The sequence below is a fragment of the Ornithodoros turicata genome, chromosome 6 (genome assembly GCF_037126465.1).
Source record: "Ornithodoros turicata isolate Travis chromosome 6, ASM3712646v1, whole genome shotgun sequence".
In the NCBI taxonomy this organism is placed as follows: Eukaryota; Metazoa; Arthropoda; class Arachnida; order Ixodida; family Argasidae; genus Ornithodoros; species Ornithodoros turicata.
Window position 1 is genome coordinate 45,899,371 of NC_088206.1, and position 21,659 is coordinate 45,921,029.

General features: G+C 49.1%; 1 protein-coding gene across 1 annotated transcript in view; it reads right to left on the bottom strand.

Annotated features, from left to right (window-relative positions):
- The window catches only part of LOC135398565 (uncharacterized), a 168,598-nt gene that overhangs the window by 116,464 nt on the left and 30,475 nt on the right, over nt 1-21,659 (bottom strand). The window contains exon 2 of the mRNA XM_064629955.1: nt 20,986-21,094. Within this exon, the coding sequence (XP_064486025.1) occupies nt 20,986-21,043 (58 nt within the window). The 5' untranslated portion in view covers nt 21,044-21,094. The remainder of the gene's footprint in view (nt 1-20,985; nt 21,095-21,659) is intronic.

The window sequence follows — 21,659 nt, forward strand, 5'->3', positions numbered from 1 at the left end:
TATGTAATACCGTCCGGACCTGGGAAGACTGGCTTCGCCTTGATCCTATGGCTGCCTATAGTGATGAACAGAACGATCTCCACTGTAGTTGAGACAATCGTTGAAGTGCCACCGTATTACACGCTGCAGCCGACATGCTTCCTGATAATCGACAGTCATTCCCGATAATCACAGCAGCGACAAACTCTTCCTCAGTAGTTGCATCTGTGACATCTATAGCTGATTGGGTTTTATAAAGCCTCCAGTCCGCTACACGGACGCGGTGATGTCGTTTCTCAGAGCCGAGCATACGATGTCTAACGAAAATGGGCATAAGGTCGCTCGCTCCCCAAGGAGTCAACGTGCGTATACCATTCGATGTGGCGTGCAATGTCCGTGGAGCAGATTGTAACATCTATTGAGCTGTGACAACGCGGTCCGCGGAAGAAAGTGGGTGACCCATCGTTGACGGAGGTAAGGTGTAATTCTTCTAATAGTGTTTCAAAAATTTTGCCACGAGCGTCAGTGTGCCTGCTTGCCCACAATACACTATGGGCGTTGATATCGCCACACACGATGACAGGAGGAACACCACTCAGCAAGTCTCTTACCTGATACACTGTGACTTTTGCGTTGGACACTACATATGCACTAGTCACCGTAACGAAGACGTTGTTCAGTCTGATGCGGCACGTCACGTATTCGAAGTCGTCGTCGGTGGACGCACGTAGGAGAGCACATGGTATGTCTTTTCTCACACATAACATGGCTCTGCTGTGGTGATTCATCGAGTGAGAGTGGTATGTCTCATAGCCTGACAGCCTGAACCTGTCGTTTACCCTAGGTTGACTTAGGGCCAGTACTGGAAAACGATTACGATGAACGAAATTGCGGAAGTCGCCCATTTTCTGCTGTAGACTATTACAGTTTTATTGGAATATAGGAGCAGACTTATTCACTTTAGCCATTATATGGGTTCGTTGAACTTTGTGCGAAGGTTACGAGACCGTTAGAGTAGGCTCAGGACTGCCGATTCGAATGGCAAGATGAGCTGTATGATACGTCGTGCATTCCCGGGAAGCGCGTCCAATGCGCATAACTGGCGTAAAACCGCAAATAACATTGTTGCAATAGTTGCTGCGAAGCTGGTGTACGTTGGCATGGCTTCGATGGCATTGGTCGATGGCATTGCATCGGTCGATGAACGATGCTGTTGGTTATCACCAGGATGAGCCAACTTATTGTGTGGCAGGCACTCACTTATTGCTGATTGCGGGACGGGTGCTACGAATGCGCTGGGTGAATCTTCCACCTGTTCCCATACTGCCTGTGAATATGGCTTAGTCTCGTGCTCTCGTTCAGTAGATGTCTGATATTGTATTGGCTGGAGAGGAGCATGATTGCGTGTATCCTTATGTCTTGATCTTTCTGTAGTTTCAGACAAGCAAGGGAAATCTTATATTACATCCCGCTGTTCATTTGCTACCGCCATTGCTGGCTGTGCTACTGGTTGTGTGAGCTATCTGTGTGTGTTGTGCGACATGTGGGTCCACTGGTGCGTTGCGTTCTCTGACCTATTTTTATCCTTATGTTTTCCGTTCACTGTTTGCTTCGCCTGCCTGTATGTGCTATTTGAGCGGGACCTCTCCCTTGCGACGCGCCGCTGCATCCTGAGCTTAGGACATTCTTTCGCAGTAGCAGGGTGGTTCCCTCTGCAGTTTACACAAATGGATTCCTTAGTCCTACATTATTCATCTCCGTGGTTGGTGCCGCAATTGGTGCAAAGGTGTCTGTTCCTGCAGCACGTCGCGATATGTCCATAGCGGTAACATTTATCACACTGTAGCGCTCGTGGCTGGTAACGGTAGACATGCATGCTGACCAGCTGGGAGTTGATTTGCTGCGGAGGGTTGTCGCCAAGAAACGCAATCCTTTCAGCTCCGGCGCCTCTTTTGATACGGCGTGCTGCAAGGACTGCGGTGTCACTCTGATGCTTTTTAAAATTTGGGCATCATCGAGAGAGATGTCGATATCTTTGAGTACCCCAAAAGAAGAGTTTTGGGGGCGTGGCTCGAAGGCACGCATAGGTATTGTGCATATGCTCGTCAGTTTCAGCAGGCTAATCTTTGCAGTTGGATTGACGACGTCAACTGCTGCGATGTTCCTTGAGGGGTTTCGACGAATTTCTTCTATTCTTCCTGGAAGTTCTGAGGTAAGATACTCGGACAACTTCAAGTGGTTCATCTTCGCTAGTTGCGCATCCCGTTGAATAGATGCAAAGATGACAGTCGTTCCTTCTACTGAGAGTATCATTCTGTCATTCCCCAGGGTCGCTTTCCGTGGACGTTTCTTCTTAATCTCGGTGAACCCACCTTCTTCATCGGAAGTGGTATTGAGGGTTCTGGACGGTTCGAAGCCTGTCGCTGGCCTCTTCATGTTGCACGTTTGTATGTTATCATCAATAGTGTTATCGCTGTCCGCGGAATATGAATTACTTATCGTTTCTGTGCTTCATCGTTTCGCGATTCTATACTGTGGAGTGCACAAGCGCACAGGTGTGCGTGGAGCGCACCTTTGCCCGATAGCCAGGCAGTATATCGGGAGGTACTGGGAGTTAGTCGCAAAGAAGGTAACACAAACCTTGTCTAAGTGTTCCTGTGGCTGCAAAAGAGTTAGGAATACGTTATTCTTAGAAATGAAGAGCAGTCAAAATCATCCGACTAGACTGCGTGATCGTCGTCGTTTTTTCTATTCTCTCTCTCGCTCTCGTGTGTTGTTGTAAATTGCCCTGTGACCTATCCACCTGTGACTATACCCACAAGTGTGAGTCAATGGTATTTTAAATCCACTAAAATAACAGTCCCTCAGTGTTCTCTACTCCTTCACCGCCTCGTGGGTCGGTGACCTTCTGTATTCCTAGCCACTGCAGTAATCTGAGATTATACAAGCCTTCGATTCTGAATGTATTTAGTTCTGCACCAATGTTTCTGCACCAACAAAGTTGAAAACATCGCATAGGCGCCAAATTGTCCATTATTCTATTTTATCTCGTGATAACTCTTGATATAAACGTGATATCGAATGTATCATTATTTAATTACGTAGACTGTGTATCCAAATTTAATAGCTATGACTCCGCCTCTTTCCCCCGCTGCAGCCTGGGAACTAGCGTTTTCAAGTGACCAATAACAAGCAGGCGACAAGACAACACACAAGTCGCTGTGTTGTTGTTTTGTTTTTGTTGTTTGAACGCTTGAAAATGGATTTACACCAACCAGCCCAAGCTATACTTCAGAGATTGGATCAAATCGTCGCCCAGTGACACTCGCTGGCGCCAGATTGCCAATTTCCTCTATTTTAGCTCGTGATAACTCTTGATATCAACTTGATATTGGTGATATCGTTATGTAATTACGTAGTCTGTACATCGTCTGCGGACCAAATCTGTTTCCGTTGCTGCACCAGTAGAACCCGCATTTGGTCAATTTGTCATCCAGAAGGCAATCACACGCGCCAAACTGCCAATTACATCCGGCAATCCCCCGATAGCTAGAAAGGGTCATACTCGTTCCCACAGTAAAACATCATGTCTTCTTCTTTCACTTACGTGAGTGTTCTCGGGCGTGTTATCGGTGTTGTTATCAGGTCACGCCGCGAGAAGGGAATTGCTCACCTCAGATATGTCCCTCTACACCCTGCCCAAATATTGTACGTCTCACGTGATTCACGCACCACCCTATAAATTTAGATTTTTTGCGTAGTCCTCTGCTATCAGGCCAAGCCAGGCTTATAAGAGGGGGTGTCCCGGAATGCTGCTCACGCTTCCCGACCTCAAATTGTTTTTTTTTAAGTATCAGACCCCATACTAGCCATCAGCAAGCCTATGTCAAAGATTACTTTCGATTTAGTGGATACTGGACACCACATTGTGTGATCAGGAGGCGAGGACTCGTCCAGGACAATTTTGTGCGTGCGAACTTGACTTTTGCTGTGCACCCACTGGGCATTGCAGTAGACTAAGTCGTGTGTATATTACGCCGCCGTGACGCCTTCCTCACTGTAGTCAGCCCTTACATCTCACCCTCGTTAACGCTCACGAAACGTGAGGTGAACCATATTCTATGAAGCTTTCAATCTCCATTCATTGTCGTAGGTGATATGCACATCACCAGTAATGTAGCCAGTGGAGGAGGGGGGGTTCAGACCCCTCCCGAAACCGTACCGTACCGTAGCGATAGTGCATTTGGGAGAGGGGAACGAGGGCGAAATCCTCCTCCCCCATGTAAAGTTCCCATCGAACCCTTCCCGAAATATTTTTCTGGCTACGCTACTGCACATTACCTACTGTGGAGGGGTGTCCGAAGACTGACGCCAGAGGGATAATATGGAGCGATATCATCGAAGAACACGGACGCTTACTGAATGATGGATCATCCACATTTCTGCGTATGGAGTTCAGCACGGATGTCCTGGGAGTCTCTATCGGCTCGAAGGATGTCTTCAGGAAGGCGTCATGGTGTACGGATTGTGATGGAAGAGGAAGTGATCATCTGCCGACATACATAGCGATCCGTGGATGTACCATGCAACGCGACAATAAGCTAGTCAACTGGAAGGTGTTCCAGGAGCGATGTGAGAAGTCATCACAGTGTGTCTGCGGAGCAATTCGCAGAGGCGTTGACAACTTTTCTTCGCGAGTCTCCTAAACACGTATCGTTGCAGCAGGAGCCCGGCCTAGAGCCCGTAACACGTAACAGCTCCACCCGAGGTCTAGAACCTCAGGTGGAGTTTAGAGAAGCCAAAATCTCCATTTTATTTTTTCCTTAAAACAACCAAACCAGCCTCAGTGGGAGCTGTTACGTGCTTGCCGTAGAAGAGCTAAGCGAAACGCTCGACGTACGAGTTTAGTCTCCGATATTGTCCCAGCGCGCCGTTCGGTTAAGTCCGTGCAGCAGAAGTCGAAAGCAGTAATATCCCCAGAAATATATATACATATATACATATCCCCCAAAAGGGGGGAGGGGGGTTATGGAGTGCCACATATTCAAGAACGTTAACCGTACTTATCCCGACCTGATTAAGAAGACTGCACTTCTTCGTACTTGTGGTCTCATAGGTCAGAGCGAAATGCTGAGCTATGATGCGCAATGACGTCATCCAACGTCGTTGACCTGGAAAAGCAGATTACGCTGAGTCCCAATGCCTAGAACCAGTTCCGGCCAGGAAGGCTAGGACCTTGTCCCAATGCAACACATAGAGGAAGTCTTGCGGTCTTCATCTTATGACGAACTGTCACTTGGAGTGTCCCTTTGAGACCGAGGGATTCGCCAGTCAAAGTGTTGAGATGTGCCGTGGAAGGATCCAGAAGCGGAGCCTTCCGTGACCATAACTCCTTGAAAGTACATTCGCTGATGATTGAGCAGGTGGCTCCACCCTCAACAAGTCTGATGTACAAGTAGGTCTGGACTTCTGGAGAACTGTGGCGGCGGCGGCGGAAGCTGCGGGAACCGCAACGTTTCATTCATACATGGCTGAACTTCGCGAGGATCTTGAACGTGTAATGCTACCGTCGGACGCACTGGATGCGTATTTTTCACTACCAGAACGTAAAACTGCCCTTCGTTTGTCGCAAACGCAAGTCGCCCCTGGTGCTCACGGGATCACTTATTCAGCTGTAAGAAATCTTAACACTGAAGGCCTTAAAATCTTGCTGATGTACAACACCTCATGAAGATCTGGCCAGGTACCCGTCAGCTAGAAAGAAGCTTTCTTCTTCTTCTTCACTAACTGAGCGGGAGTCGGAATTGGTGGCTGTCTAAAAGGACGCCTGCAGCTCCACTTCTTGTGAGTTTCGCCAAAATGGCAGTGATTATCATACGTGACACTCTGTAGTGAGCATCACATGTACAATTGTGTTTTGTTTACACTTGTTCTTTAGTAGCAGCTCGATATGCCGCTATTCTTCAAGAATGCACATAATGCTTTCATGGCCTTGTCTTGTTGTTGAGGACTGGGCCAAGGTCCAAGAATCTTGTAGAAGCTGAATGGACGGTTGTCAAGTTTTTCCAGTGTCGTTTGAAGTTTTCTTCTGTGTTTCTCAAACACTGGACAATGCATTATGACGTGATGCGTATCTTCAGGGACGTTGCAAGTTCTGCAGAGTGGGGAGTTTGCTAGCTTCATTTTGTGAAGTGTTTTTCTTGTATATAATTGTCCCAGTCGGGTCCTGTGAATAGCGGTTTGAATAGTTCTGTCTAAGCTGACAGGGATATTTGTTGTCAGACCTGGATCTATTGCAGAGAGGTAATCTGCGGGCCGTAGAGATGCCTTCCAGAGGTTTCTAGTGAGTTGTTGAACTGTGTTCTTCAGGTGGATTTTGCTGTCTGCCTTTGAGAAGGGTGTGGCACTAAGTTTGGTCTTCTGCAATGCTGCTTTTGCTGCCTTGTCGGCAGCCTCGTTGCCTGGAATTCCGCAGTGGGAGGGCATCCACTATCGAGTTAGATTGTGTCCATTTTGTATGACCTCTTGGAAGATGACAAGAATTTTATAAACCAAAAAGTTGTTGTCACACTGCTTGGTGATTGCCTGTATGGCTGATTTGGAGTCGGTGCATATTAGCCAACTTTTGTGTACGGATCTCTTGATAAAACGGAGTGCCTTCAGTATGCCGTAAAGCTCCGCTGTGGTGGAGGATGTGTCGTGTGAGAGCCTGTATTCTTTGACTGTGTTTTCAGCGACGAAGGCACTTGCTGGTTTTCCTGCAGCAACTGAGCCATCAGTGTAGATTACTGTCTCCATAGTGAAGTTGTCTTGCAGGTGGGCGAGGGAGAGTGTTCTTAACACAGAGGCATCTGTTTCCGCCTTTGTAGTTACTCCTGGGATCTGTGTGCAGATTTTCGGTTGCAGGAGGAGCCATAGTGGGTGTTCTTGTCGTAGAGTGTGGACTCTCTTCTTGGGAAGGGTTGTGTTTAACTCCAGAAGTGTCTTTGCTGCTCGGCTATTGTAACGGGCTTGTATTTTTTTAGGTAGTTAATGATCCGTGTGCCTGGTAAGTAGCCGGATAATGTGCCGTCGTGTCTCTTGATGCCGTAGTGCTTCAACTGGAGTTTCGCGTGCTTCTAGCAGGACTATTGGCGTTCTGGGTGTTCTTGGTAGCCCGAGACAAATCCTGAGGCTTTTTCCCAGTAAGTTGTTATGCTTAGTTTCTTGTTTAGGAGGTATGCCATGAAGATGCGGGATGCTGAAGGCAAGTGTTTGTTTTATCACTGCCTGATGAACGTTTCGGGTGGCTTTTCCGTTTCCTCGGTTCATGCCAGCCAGCATCCTCATGACATTTGAGTATGTCTTAGTATTTCGTTGTAGTTTATTTATTTCTGGGGTCCAAGAGAAGTTTTGATGTAGGACTATTCCCAGAAATCTGTGGCTATGTGTCCTCTTGATTTGTTCGCGTCTTATTTCCAGACTGACGTCCTTTGGTTTCCTACGGGTGAAGGCAATGTAAACTGTCTTTTCTGGGCAGAGGTCCATTGCACGTTCTTCTAGGAAACAAGCGATGGTTTCCAAAGCATGTTGAGAGCAGCAAAGCATGTTGAGTGAGAAGCAAAGAGTGTTGTCTTGATGTAACTGATGTACCGTCCTGAGACCCATATACATAGATCATCTGCATACATGGTGATTTTAACACGTTTAGCAAGAAGCTTTACCAACTCATACATGATGAGGTTGAAGAGAATGGGACAGATGACAACTCCTTGTGGTACTCCATGACTTATTGTAATCGCACTTGTTTTTCCTTCTGTTGTAACCATTTCTATAGTCCTTTCAGTGAGGTGTCAGATATCCAGTCGTATGCACGGCCTCCGGTGTCAGCGTTTAAGAGTCCCTGACGCACATGTGGATGGCTGATCGTATCAAAGGCTCGCTTGAGATCCAGGAAAACTGCCACTGTTATATAAGACAGGGCCATGTTGTGTTCAACCTCAGAGACGAGATCCATAACGGAGTCCGTTGAGCAGCGGCCTTTTCTGAAACCTGCGAGTTCGTCCGGAAAGACATTGTGCTTCTCCAGCCACCAATGTAGCCTGCAAAGTACCATACGTTCCATCACCTTGCCTATACAGCTGGTGAGGCTGATAGGTCGATAGGATTGAATATCTGTGGGTGTTTTGTTTGGTTTGAGGATTGGTACGACCTGAGTCATTTTCCATTCCTTGGGCAAGCATCAGTTTTCCCATACGTTATTGTAGATGTCAAGTAGTTGTTGGGTGGCGGTTGGTCCGAGGTTTTCCAGCGATTTATAAGTAATTTTGTCATGTCCTGGGGTTGTTTTCTTTCTTGATGCTTTTGCAAGTGCTCGCTGTAGTTCACCCATGGTAAATTTTGAATCCATTTCTGGTGTTCCTTTATGTTTGGACACGAGTACATTTACGTAAGCAGTTCGGGCTGATTGTATATGCGTGGGGCTTGAAGAGGCCTCAGACGGTCTTGTTATTGTCGTAAGGAATTCTTCAGCAATCATTTTTTCCGAGATCCCAGTTTTCAGAGCAATGGCACGGAAAGGGATGTTTTGCTTGGGAAGTGATTTCAAGCTCTTTATGATGCGCCATATCTTGGTGCTACTTGTTGAAGGATCTAATGAGGCACAAGTCTCGGTCCATTTCTTGATGGCTAATTGTCTGAGATGTCTCTTGATTTTTTTCTTTGAGTGCAGTGGCCTCCTTCCAATGTCTTAGGTCCCCTGAGCGTCTGAATCGTCGTTCAGCCCTTCTGCGCTGGGCCCTGAGTTGCTGGAATTTAGCAATAATATTTGTATATGCACTACGTACTGTAACCGTCTTGCTTGCTTCCCGAAGGTTTTCTTGTATTTTTGCTGCAAAGTCTCTCGGAGATCCGCAGCCTGAAAGGAATGCCGCGTTTTTATGCCGGAAATCATGCCAGTTGTAGACTGTAAGGGACCTTCTGGGTTTTTGTTGCCTGCAGCTTTCTTCAATAATATAGATTGGAATGTGGTCACTTCCTCTTGTATCAAGATCCACAGCCCATGTAATGTCTTGTGCAATATCATTTGTGCACAGTGTCACATCAAAGCAGCTGCTGTAGGTTGGGCCACGTAAAAACGTTGGAGAGCCATCGTTTAGAACTGTAAGATCAAGGCCCATAACCATGTTCTCTAGCTGTCGTCCACTTGCGTCCTTTTTCCTGCTTCCCCATAGAGGGGAATTAGCATTGACATCATCACATATTATTGCGGGTTGAGGTAGCAAGGAGATAAATGTCCGTAATAGCTTAGTATCAACTGCATTTTTTTTTAGGTATATATGCTGCAACAATGGTAACTCTCTTTGTAGATAGGCGTGCTTTTGCAATAACATTCCACAGAGCCGACACTAGATGACTGCACAGAAACCGACGGAATATCACTCCTGATTGCTAACAGTACACGGCTCTTGTGACCCGGGCACATGTAACAAACATAGTTTGAGATCCTGAGTGTGCTGCTGATTCCAGTTTCTATGTACGCTAGCACTGGGATAGCATAACGTAACAAAAAGTTTCGCACGTCACTGATTCGTCCCTGAAATCCATTGCAGTTACACTGCATAATTATTGCACTGCTGTAGATTTTATCCATGACAGGCTTGCGTAATGATCCTCAGCAGCTCAGGTTCGAAGGCTAGAACCTGTTTTACCTCGGGAAGTTGTTGGGCTTGTGAGAGAGACACAACAATAGCCTTAAATGCTGCCAGGACAAAAGGAATAATCTGGAGGACCAAGGAGACTTCTGTTATGGGTGGAACCCTTCTGTCTGGTCGAGGGATGAGTTTCCTTGGTGGCACTGGTGGCTGGGTAGGCTTGTAACTTTCGGCAGACTCTTCAGTAGACCACACACTTGGAGGCGGTGGAGGCTTTTTTGCTGGTGGTGGGCCTGTGGTCTTTCGTTCCTCCTTGTCTTTGGTCCTTGTTTTAGCTGGCCTTTGTGGCAGCTGAGGGAAATTTTCGGACGTTCGCGGTGGTGGCAGAAGCTGTTCTTTCTTTTGTTGAGCCTTTTGTTTTGTTTTGCTACTTGCAGCTTGCAAATCACGCTTTACTTCTTCATTACCATAGGCATCAGCCTTGACTGCTCTCATGGCGGCTAGGCGTCGGGGACACTTGCCATAGGAAGCTGCGTGGGGGCCATTGCAGTTGGCACACTTCTTTTCCCTTCTCGCAACACAGTCACGATAGTCCTGTGGCCCTGCACATACCTTACAGCGCGTGGTGCCTCTGCAATTCCAGACCTGCCAAGTCTCCCGGATTACCCGGGAGACTCCCGGATTTTGATCTTTTTGTACGGTTGTACGACTGCGTCCGAAATCTCCCGGAAAACGTAGTTTCTTCCGTATCTAGCGAGGCGCCCCCTTCTGGTCTGGCCACATAGGCAGAAACCGCAACCCCGAGCCATGCTCCAGTCGATCCAATCCGATTTTCGAGACTGCCAATGATAAAGGGGGTAGAGGTCACTTGTTTGCCATCCATACTTTAGCCAATAAAAAGGGGGAGCTACATTTTTGCGCGCACGAAGGACGCATCAAGGAGTAAACTCGTGAGAACACTCGCGGAAGAATAACTTTCGTTTCTCTCTGCTTTTTGATGCCGTCGGTGCTGCATCCATGGCTCTGCGTAACCGGAAGAAGTATCTGCACTGATTTTTGAAGCAATATACGAATGAATTTGGTTGTATTGTGGAGTCACGGAAAGGAAAGCACCATGCCTTCTGCACGGTTTGTTGTTGTGACGTAAGCGTTTCGCACGGCGGGAAGACTGACGTTGCTGCCCACATTGCATCCGTGAAGCACGCAAGCCACCTTGAGTGCCAAGAGAATCAGCATGAACTTTCACGTTTTTTCCAAAAACACGACAGTGGCAACGATGTTATCCGCGCGAGTGCCTGTTTGCCGGGTTTCTACTGGAGCATAGCATCCCTCTGACTGTAGCCGACCACGTGGGTCCTCTGCTTTGCAAGATGTTCCCGACTTCGGACGTCGCGAAGCGGTACGGTTCTGTTAGAACTAAGACTACGGCAATTATTGGTGGAATGGCAAGCTACGCACAGGAGCGTATAATACGCGCACTGAAACAAAGTGTTTTCTCAGTAGCTCTTGATGGGAGCAATGATAGCCATGCACAGCTGTACCCGATTGTTGTGACATATTATGTGGAGGAGACGGGCCTGATCGAAAGCCATATGCTTAGCTTAAGCACCTTGGAGGGACAAGCAAGTGGGCGAAACATCGCCAAATTGGTCACCGATGCGTTCGCATCACTTGACATTCCAATCGCGAACTGTATAGCGTTTGGATCGGACAATGCGAACGTGGTGCTTGGCCGTATTGCAAAAGTTATGCTCAGTATCTTGTCCATACCGCATAGCAATGCTGAGTGTGAACGACAATTCAGCATTGTGAAAAAAACAAGGACACAGTTCCGGGCATCCATGTCGAATAAGACCCTTGGGCATGTGCTGTTGGCAAAGTGCCAGAACAGTGTACCATGTCACAACCAGACATATTCAGAGGAGTTTTTGAAGAGAGCAAGGTCTGCTGCCACAAAGGTTCTACAGCCTGGTGAACTGGTGTAGCTGGTGTGATGTGACGTTCTGTGTGACATAGTTCCTACACGTGCAATAGAAAGTGCTGCTATACTTTAACTTATAATGTACAAATAAATGCCTACAAATGTACCCACAAACGCAACGAGTCTGCTCTCTTAAAGTGTGTCGACGTCGAGTGGCACCGAGAAGCGAAGACTGTCTCGAAATCGCAAAAACGCCCCCCCCCCCCCTTCAGCGGAGTCTCCCTAATTCCTTTTCCCCCAACTTGGCAGGTCTGCAATTCTTTGCGAGGTGGCCGAACCGCATGCAGTTGTAACATTGGGTTGGTGTAAAATACTCATACACTTTGTACGTGTCAAATCCCAGTTTTATAGAGTCCGGCATTTGAACATCAGACTTGAAGGTAATAATCACACTAGTGTAGTTCCTGACGCATATGTCTCCATCGTCTTGCTCCTTGAAGGCTTTTTGACGACGAGCATCCACAGCACCATAGGGTTGCATGAAATCCAACAGTTGTCCATCACTGTATGGAAACCTGAGTCCAACTATTTTCCGTATGTTTCTTGTATATGAATCTGCAACTCGTGAGGTCACAGCAATACTGGCAAGCGTTGTTACCGCAAGCAAGGCTTTGGCAGCAAGCAGAGACGCAACCGATATCACAATGCTGCAGTCCTTTGCGAAACGGTGGCTTTTAATTTGCCCTTGAGTTGCTTGCTGGACTTCTTTAGCAATGTTGTTTGGGGTTACTTGCAAGAAAGATTCCTTAGTATTGACAGGTCTCATAATGACAGGGGGGGAGGGTATATGTTTATTCACAGGTATTCATAATAACAGGTATTCCTGCTTTCCTTTGCTTTTTGTGCACCAGTGATGAATCCCTCATCATCTTCCATTTTATCTGAGAGATCGTTTATCCACATCATTGCTGCGTTTGTTAAGTGCAGTTGTAAGACTATCACTTTCAGTAGATTTCTCATCAGAATCGCTTATCTCACCCTTGTCTGAGGTGTCAATACGAGGGCGTTTGTTCTGACTGGGCGTACTTGCATTTCAGAAGTTGCCAGGGGGTCCTTAGCCAGACCTTTTTGGCGAGCATCGTCCTCCATGCCTTGGTCCGCCGCGGTTGATAACTGCGACGTTAATTGATGCACTTGGTACTGTACCTTACAGCTACCTGATAGGCGGACGGTTTGTCCGCATAGGGCGGAACGTCAGCGAGCAGGGTAGCCTTGAAAGAAACGGTGGCAGAAAAAGGGGAGCAAAATAGGCTTAGCGAAGAGCTCTATGCAAACACGTCCTTCACTAACGGGACCATCAAAGCTTCTTTCCTCTCGAGTGAGAAAGAAGCTTTGATGGTCCCGTTACTGAAGCCTGGAAAGCATCCATCGCACCTCTCCTCTTTTCGCCCGGTTAGCATTACTAGTTGTGTTGGTGGTGCGGATGGTTTTGCACAAGCTGGAATGGTGGTTCGAGAGGAATCACGTTTTCCTGTTTTGTTAAACTGGCGGGCTTCCGTCGTCACCGTAGCTCAGTAGACTCCCTTATGAACGTCGTGACTGCTATTTAAGACCAAAGCTATAAAAGGTATGAAATGGGGGAGTTGGTGATGATCCATCGCAAACACTGCAGCACAGAAACGCAGGACTAAGGGTTAGAACACAAACACACCGCTTCCGCAGACTCACAGTTGGTGATTTGAATCTTGAAAAACTTATTTATACATAACCACCTACCAGGACAGCCACGCAGAAATTTTGCTGTTTAAGACACCAACAGCCGCAAGAGGATTGTCGCGAGGCTGTTTTTCTCGATGTCAAACGTGCCTATGATACGGTCAGATACAGTCGGAAAAAGTTCGTCCACACTCGGGACGGTGACACGCAAAAAAGTGTATGACCCAAAGCTTTCCTGGGGGAGGTGTACTAAGTCCCTTCCTCTTCAATTTGATTATGGCGGATCTCGAACGTTGTGTTTATCCCAAAGTTCAACTCTCTATATATGCAGACGATGTGTGCGTTTCGAACTGGTAAATCATGACCAGCGATTCAGCGCCGCCTTCAAAACTCATTGGATGTGATTCCGCGTTACTTCACGGAGGCCAGTATGGGCATCTCGGCTGAGAATACAGTTGTACTCCCATTCACGCGGAAACGCATGAGCGCCTTCCCCCTTTCGCTTGGCAATAATACACTCAGCCAAGTGAAGTGCCATAAATTCCTTGGTGTTATCTTGGACACCAATCTCTCGTGAAACGCCCATATCAGATTCCTGGAAGCGAAAGTTCAACGCTGGACCAACGTCACTTCCCAATTCGCTGGCGCTGCATGGGGGATTGATCAGAAATCGCTCCTATCCATTCATGGAGCATTGCAGGACCCTTATCTACAGCATACCGGTTTTACACTGCTTCTCAAGAACTTCTAAACAGAGTCTTCGGTGTCTGTCGGCCAGAAGCTTGAAGATCTATCCCTGAGTACCATAAACATAGCTTGATTATTCGATTCCCAAAACATACCGGAAATTTCCCGAAGTCCTACTGAAAACTCTCAATCTACACGTGGTGGCAAACCTTACGAAAATAGCACTACGAATGGAAGGTGTCCGAAGGCGTCCGAAGATGTTTATGGCTCATAATGTTATAACAAAATCTATAAACTATACGCCAAAAGTCATTTCTTTCTTCAGTTTTCACCAGTGAAAATAGCTTTTGAGGTTATATTTTGCTGTGGTGGGCACGAAGCCGGAAAAACACGTCGGTTGATTGGCTGATAATTCTCACATTGCTCACCAGCATGCTTTGCGCGGTGGCGTTACGTAATCAATGACGTAGAGGCGGAGGTCGTCCATAGGATGACCTTCGACCACTCGGTCCTTCCGAGGAAGCGTTGGGTGGTTGCGGCAGAGCTCTCGTGCATTGTAAAGAAGACAGCTCCCGTGCACGAACCCGACGGACGTGTTCCTTTTCTACTCTCTTCTCTGCTTTCAATCACTGCACCTGCTGGTCTACTGCTCCTTCCAACCCCGTCGGATGGACGTGGGCAGAGGGAGACGCCGCGCACCAAGTGCCAGCGGCGACTCCCGGAGGTCTGCTCGGCCGCTCAGTGCCCGGAGCCGGTCACCGGTTGCCTGGCGCCGGAGCAGCGCTCTCGGGGGCGATAACGGGCCACAGTCATCAACAACGGAGCTTATGCCCGGCCTCGACGGCGCTCCTGACCTGCAGGGCCCTGACAGCGCCCTGCGCATGGAAAGCATGCTCGTCGGCGACCAACAGGGTGACCCGCCGTTTCAAGTCGTCACTCACAAAGAGAATCTCCCAGGGGGCATCCCAGTTGTCTTGCAAGAGCGACTCAGATGAGCGACGACAAAAGTGCAAGAGCGACTCAGATTCTTTCTGGAATGTCAACCCTGATCTTATTACCCATGACATCGTAACAGCGACCCAGGAGAAAGTGCTCCATCATCGAACCAATAAGCAGGGCGCTCTCATCCTTCATTCCCCTCCGCCTGAAGTCGCTCTGCCTGCTCAGCCTGAAGTCGCTTGCGAATATTCCTGTCGAGCCCCGTATTCCGGCTTTGTATACGGGTATACTATACTGGCTATACATATATATATATATATATACATACATACACTATATATATATAAAGAGGGGGGAAAGCCATTAAAAAATAACTAAATGATGCTAGACGTGTTTGTAATGCAAACTTACAGATTAAAATGGCTTTGTAGCAGACGACACAGATGGCGTGCGCCGTGCGCAGGCACATCGAGTTTTGCACGCCCCTCGTGTTACGCGCCAGCCTTTGACCATTCTACTCGGCCACCCTGATCGAGTTCAGTTGGCACCCAGCCGGCAATAAAGAACCTTCCGTTGCAGTCCTTTCTCTGACTCAACAGCCATTTTAATCTGTAAGTTTGAATTACAAACACGTCTAGCATCATTTACTTATTTTTTAATGGCTTTTCCCCCTCTTTATACTTCACTGGCTTGCACTGTGGCATTGAGGAGTGCTTAGTCACCCTCCCAGGTGTATATCGCTCGCTGAGTGACCCCTGGTTTGCCAATCTCGAACGATGCGCAGCTACCCAGGGCCGACGAGCCGCAAACACGGCGAAACACGTGTCCCCTGGTGCTGTCGCATCGTTCAATGAGTATCTACTATATATATATATATACTGGCATAATATGGGGTGTATCCCTCCGCTACAGCGAGGCCCAGCTATTTGAGTCCTTCAAACCCCGTGGTGTCACCGCTGGTGACAAGAGAAGTGGCCCTCTCCCGTGAAAGCGACGGATCTGCCACTCCAATCACGAAGTCCAGCGTCCTATTGACTTCCCAGCCGGGCCACATGCTCCCTGCTGAGATTCCCCCTTGGGTTCACGTGCTACCGCGTTTCTGAGTACATCGACCCTCCCGTTCAGTGCTTCAACTGTCAAAAGCACGGTCACCATGCAAGGGCTTGTCGTGGGCCACGAAGATATGTGTGCTCTGGCCCACATGACTATAAAGAGTGCGCTACTCGGCGCGAGCCGAAGTGTGCCAATTGTGCCAGACCACATACTGCGACCTTTTGTGCATGTAAAGTTGCCAAGGCTGCTGCTGCCGCACTTCGGCGACGGGTCCTGAATGGGAAGGCCAGCTCTGTGCCGCCAGAGAAGCGGTCGTCCTCTGTTTCTGCGGAGCACTTTGCGAGCCTTCCGAGAAGTGAACAGCCCTTACGAGAAACAAACGAAGCACCCCGGTCCCACAATGCCTACGCGTCGGTTGTCAAATCAACAGCACATCGTTCACCACCTTCCAGCGTCTGTTGGTCTGTCAGCAGTTCAAGCTGTGCTTGCTCTGGAGCCACTGCTCACCAGTTGCTTTCGTGCCCCTGCCACCCATAATGAATAATGGCATGGAGCGCTCGACGTCAGTGTGCAACGAAACCACTGCCATCTTCCAGAGGAATTCCAGAAGGCTACGGTCGAAGATATCAGACTTCCGCCAGTTTGCATGGCGTCATAAATCTCCTGTCATGTGTATCGCAGAATGTGGACTGTCGCCTGACTTCCGTCTGTATAATTATGTTACTCATCCCGCTGAGCCCCATGGTGCACGAAGCCGCGCTGGGGGGGGGGGGGGGGGGTTAGAGGTAGCTTGCCGTTGTTGGCCGCACTCAAGTCGGCATCGTCACGGCTACTGTCAGCACCTAGTCCTGTCGCACCTAGTCAGACCTCGGCAGTCAACTAGAATGTTGATGACCTGGCCGCGCTCCTTGCCAGCTTTCCCCCGCCTTTCGTACTACGTGGCGATTTCAACGCTCATAATGTCGTCTGGGGTAGTACCCACACCGATGCAAGAGGAGAGCGGCTCGAAAGCTTCTTTACAGACCACAGTCTCTTCACAGCGTTCCTCTCGTCGTGCCTGGACCTCACAGTCACCTCGGCGTCCTTAGCGCGGCAGCTGGTCTGGCGCGTGGATGCTGACACACTCAGTAGCGACCACCTCCCTGTTTTAATCGGCGTCAGGGGCATTCGCCAGCTCTCAACGTTCCACCCTGTTAGGCGAACGAACTGGCGGCAGTACAATCCGGCCATCGACTCGGCCAAGCCGAGGAAATCGACTCGGTCTCTCTAAGCGGCACGCTGGAAGACGAGCGCATTTTCGGGAACACCGTGACCAACGCTGCACAGGCGGCTACGACGGCTTTCCGTATACCTGCGCAGTTCTCTGCGGTGGACAGCGAATACGCTAGACTCCGTGCTCTACGTCGCCGTGCTGAGAGACGAGCCCGTCGCACCCAACACCCTGCACACCGGCAAGACGCCCGTCGAATCCAAAAGGCCGTCCAGCGCCATTTACGTAAGCTTGCGCTGGACCGCTGGCGAAGTTTTGCGTCCTCTCTCTCTCCCCACACCCCCATGACTCGGATCTGGAACGTGATGAAGGGACTCTCTTCTCCGGTCACGCTTCGGCACCCATTCCGTGCCTTGTCCCTAGCCACCGCACGCACCGAGCTGGATATTGCTGCGCTCGCCTCGCAGCCGATCTCTCTGCCGACCAACTATCGGCCCGCGGCATTCCAGTTGATTTGGCGTCGTCCGCGGAGGACTGAGACGCAGCAGGCAAGAGCTGAAGATCGCATGACTGGAGCGGTCTTCCTGGACGTAAACAAAGGGCAGCGGTTTCCATAGTGCCATCATCGCAACCTTGCAAGAAACTGGCATCAGAGGCGCTCCCCTTCATTGTATCCAGGACTTCCTGAGTGACCGCTTCTTGCTTGTTCGGACCACTGAGGGGGACACTAAGTCCCACCCTGTTAGCCGCGTCGTTCCTCAAGGAAGTGTGCTCAGCCCCCTGCTCTTCAATGTCATCATGGCCTCTCTTCCTGCACTGCTGCCCCACCACACGCGTCTCACGCTATATGCCGACGACATCTGCTCATGCACATCTGTAGCTCGCCGCGACGCCATTCAGCATCGACTGCAGGGAGGTTAGATGTTATCGTCGCGTATCTCGCCGACCGCGGCCTCTCTGTTTCACCCAGCAAGACTGTGGCCATGGTGTTCACTCGTCGATCATTCAAGACGTTTCCGCTCGTCATTGAAGGCTCACCCCTGCCATTTGTCCTGTACTGCAAGTGTCTGGGCGTGGTACTCGACCGTGACCTTTCCTGGTCTCGCCACATTAAGACTCTCACAACCAAGATCAACAGCTACGTGGCGGTTTCGTTGCCTCGCTGGTTCGCGATGGAGACCGTCCTTCTCTGACCTGCGCCGTGTCCACCAATCCCTCGTGCTGGGTTCTATCCGGTATAGCCTTCCTATCTTGCATGGCCTCAGCTGAAGCAGAAATCGAGATCTCGTCTTTAGCCAAGCCAGGAGCCTCCGCGTCTGCTTGGGAGTCCCTTCCACCACCGAGACATACTACTCTGTCCTAGCCGAGGCACGCGAACCGTCGATCGATGTCCTGCGGGACAGCGCAACACTCCGCGTTCTCGCACGGTACCTTACTCGGCACCCTCTACACTACCTTCGCCATGTCGACGAGGACTGCCCGGCCTCTGATTTCGGTCGTACTCTCGTTCGCCTCAAAGGGTCCGTCCCTGCACAGTTCTCCCTGCCCTTGCACGCACCGGCGATGTGGCTCTTGCCAGACCCGGGGTCTGTGCCAGTATCCCCGGCCTCCAGAGGAAGAACGACGTGTCTGTGGTAGTAGCCTGCCAGCTCGCGCTGGAGCATCTCAGTTCGGCCTATCCGCAGAGCCGCGCTATCTCTACCGACGGGTCGGTAGCGAATGAATCATCAGCGGCGGCCTTCTATGTCTCGCAGGAAAACCATCACCTCGCCCTCCGACTTCCCTATACAGTGTCCTCCACGAATGCGGAGCTGCTCGGTCTGCTCGCCGCTCTGCGGCATATCGTAGTATCGGTGCCTGATGTGTGGGTCGTCCTCACAGACAGCAAGGCGTCTTTGGCACTCCTGTTAGCATACCACCTGAGCGTCGTCAGTGATCTGCGTACCGTGGTACTTCAGGAGTACGCCCACCTCTGCTCATTCGGCCACCGTATCTGCCTCCAGTGGGTACCCGGGCATGCGGGGCTACACAGAAACACCTGTGCTGACGCGGCTGCGAAACGCGCCACGCTTGATGCGTCCACGCCTGTGCCCCTACTGCCGCTCCCGGTGTCTGCGTGTCGCCTGCTAATACGGTGTCTCTGCGGCGCCACCCGCCAGTTTCTTGTAGGCGCTACCGACCTCATGCATTCCTGCACTCCATCGACGCTTCACCGGAGTTTGTCATCGGCTGCCGCTCTACCCGCGTAGAAGACTCCCTTCTACATCGTCTTCGGCTGAACGTAGCCCTCACCCGTTCACTCCTGTACAAAATGGGCCGCGTCCCATCTCTCACTTTCGCCTGTGGCACCGTAGAAGACGATATCTCCCATCAGCTCCTCCACTGTCAGCGCCACCATCTTCATCCAGCCGTGCTCTGGCAACGCCTCTCAGAGCTTGGATGCACGGACGGACGGACTGACATTTCCCTCGCGATACTTCTTGGCCCTGTGCTGCGACGTAGCCAGTGCAGTGTCACAAAGGCGGTGATCCGCTTTCTGCGTGATACGGGCCTCTGGGCTCCCTGTGAGCCAGGTTTCTTTTTCATTTTTTATTTATTTCCCTTTTTCATTTTTTTAATAGCAAGCCGGCGTGCTGCAAGGCTGACCTTTCCCCTTTTATCTTTACTTCTCCTTTTCTTCTGCCAGTAAATTCCCCCCCTCCCGTGTGAAGTGTATTATTTTAAGTGGGTCTGTGAATGTTGTGATTCGACGTTATTCAAGAACTAAAGGGCATTCCGCAGGTCAACCATTGCCCATAGCGTCTACTAGCTTCTTTTCTCTCTCTCTCACTGCGATTAAGTTTTCGCGTCTATCCGCCCTTCCTTTCTGCTATAAATAGATGTGCCTGATTTTGCTTCTCTGTTGTGCTCTAAATTCGAATAATATGAACACAGAATAATTATCACTGGTACTTTTAATTGTCTTTTAATAAGAAGCTCTTTTTTAATTAAAAGTTGTGTCTCCCCCTTTGATAACGTCTATTGTTTGCTTGTGTTGGTTAGGGTAAATTGTCAGCGCTGTGATTGCTGTCGTGATGATGGTGGTCACATACAGTAAGCTCAGGCGTGTTGTATTAAGAATTTTAATTTTGATTGTCATCCTTCTTGAGACCTTCTTTAATTAAAAGTTGTGTTTAATCAAAAGTATTGATATAGAGTAATTATTGCTAGCTTTGATTTTATTCCTCAAATGTTAGCATAGTGTTTTGATATCGTGCTCCGGGTCATCGAATCTCAAACCAATCTCTTTGACTGTGTTCTTCATGAAACTTGTAGTGTGTGTACGATATGAATGGGGGGGACGTACAGCTATTGATCTTTACACCTATCTCTCTTGACTGGCAGAACAAAATATTTTTGTTTTTACAACTATTAAACTATTACATTGTTTTACAACATTGTATTTGTATTATTTGCATGTTTATACTTGCATGTTGGAAGAGCAGGTGACCGTAATCTAGCCCCGCTGGAGGGTCATCTATATGGTGCGCGATCTACGGCGCCACCGCGGGAGGGGTGATCTATATCGTGCAGCTAGGGGCTGTTGCCAGGGAACTAACTGGACACCGGACTCAGCCGACACTCCGTAGTACTACTCCCGAACTTACGAAAGCTACAAACTGGAGAGCTGGTCGATTCGTTTTTAAAGCTTTACGTAAATTAATATGTTGTCTACATAGAGTGAACTATATTGAACCAAGTTGCCGATCCCAGGGGACCTACAGCGCTAGAAACGCTTCTTCGCATCGTCTTTATCTGGGAACACAAAGGCATAGAGGGCAAACTTGAGCACACAAGAAGCAACTTACCAAGTAGCGCTTGGACATGCCCATGAAGCAGCAGCGAATAGATGACCAGGAGCAACATTGGAGCTGTTCTGGTATGGGCATGCGATATTGTAATAATCGCAAATTGGCACTGCAAAAGTATACAAGACACAATAGCAAAAGCAGAACCAGTTTACCTTACACACTATCGGCTTTTTATTTACTATAAATTTTGTACATAAGTTTAGAAATCCACAATGCTATGTCTGACATTCTAGCTCTGGCTTCGGATCTGTGACATTGCCTGTTTGCTCTCCTACTTGGATCGCATAATATAATGTCCTTCACTAATTTCCAGAGTCCTGCGCGGGTCGGAATTTCTCGAACTGCATCCGACCTGTACAATCAAGTGCACTACACGCACCGGTCCGCAACCCGCGTCTTATCAGATAAAGACACCCGCAACGGCGCGCAACCCGCAATACAATACATAGCCGGTGGGTAACAATGAGCATTATAGTTGAATATATGGATACACACAAGCTAAATACGTAAGGTCACATTTCTAACTCCGCCGTACTAATCTTTATTTTTAAGTGTCTCGGAGTAGCCGGCTCCTGTGTTTTGCAGGAACCACCACCTCCATATTTTTATTTTCTAACTCTTATCTAATCTAACTCCGCGACGCCTTCACATCCGACGACACCACGTTTCGG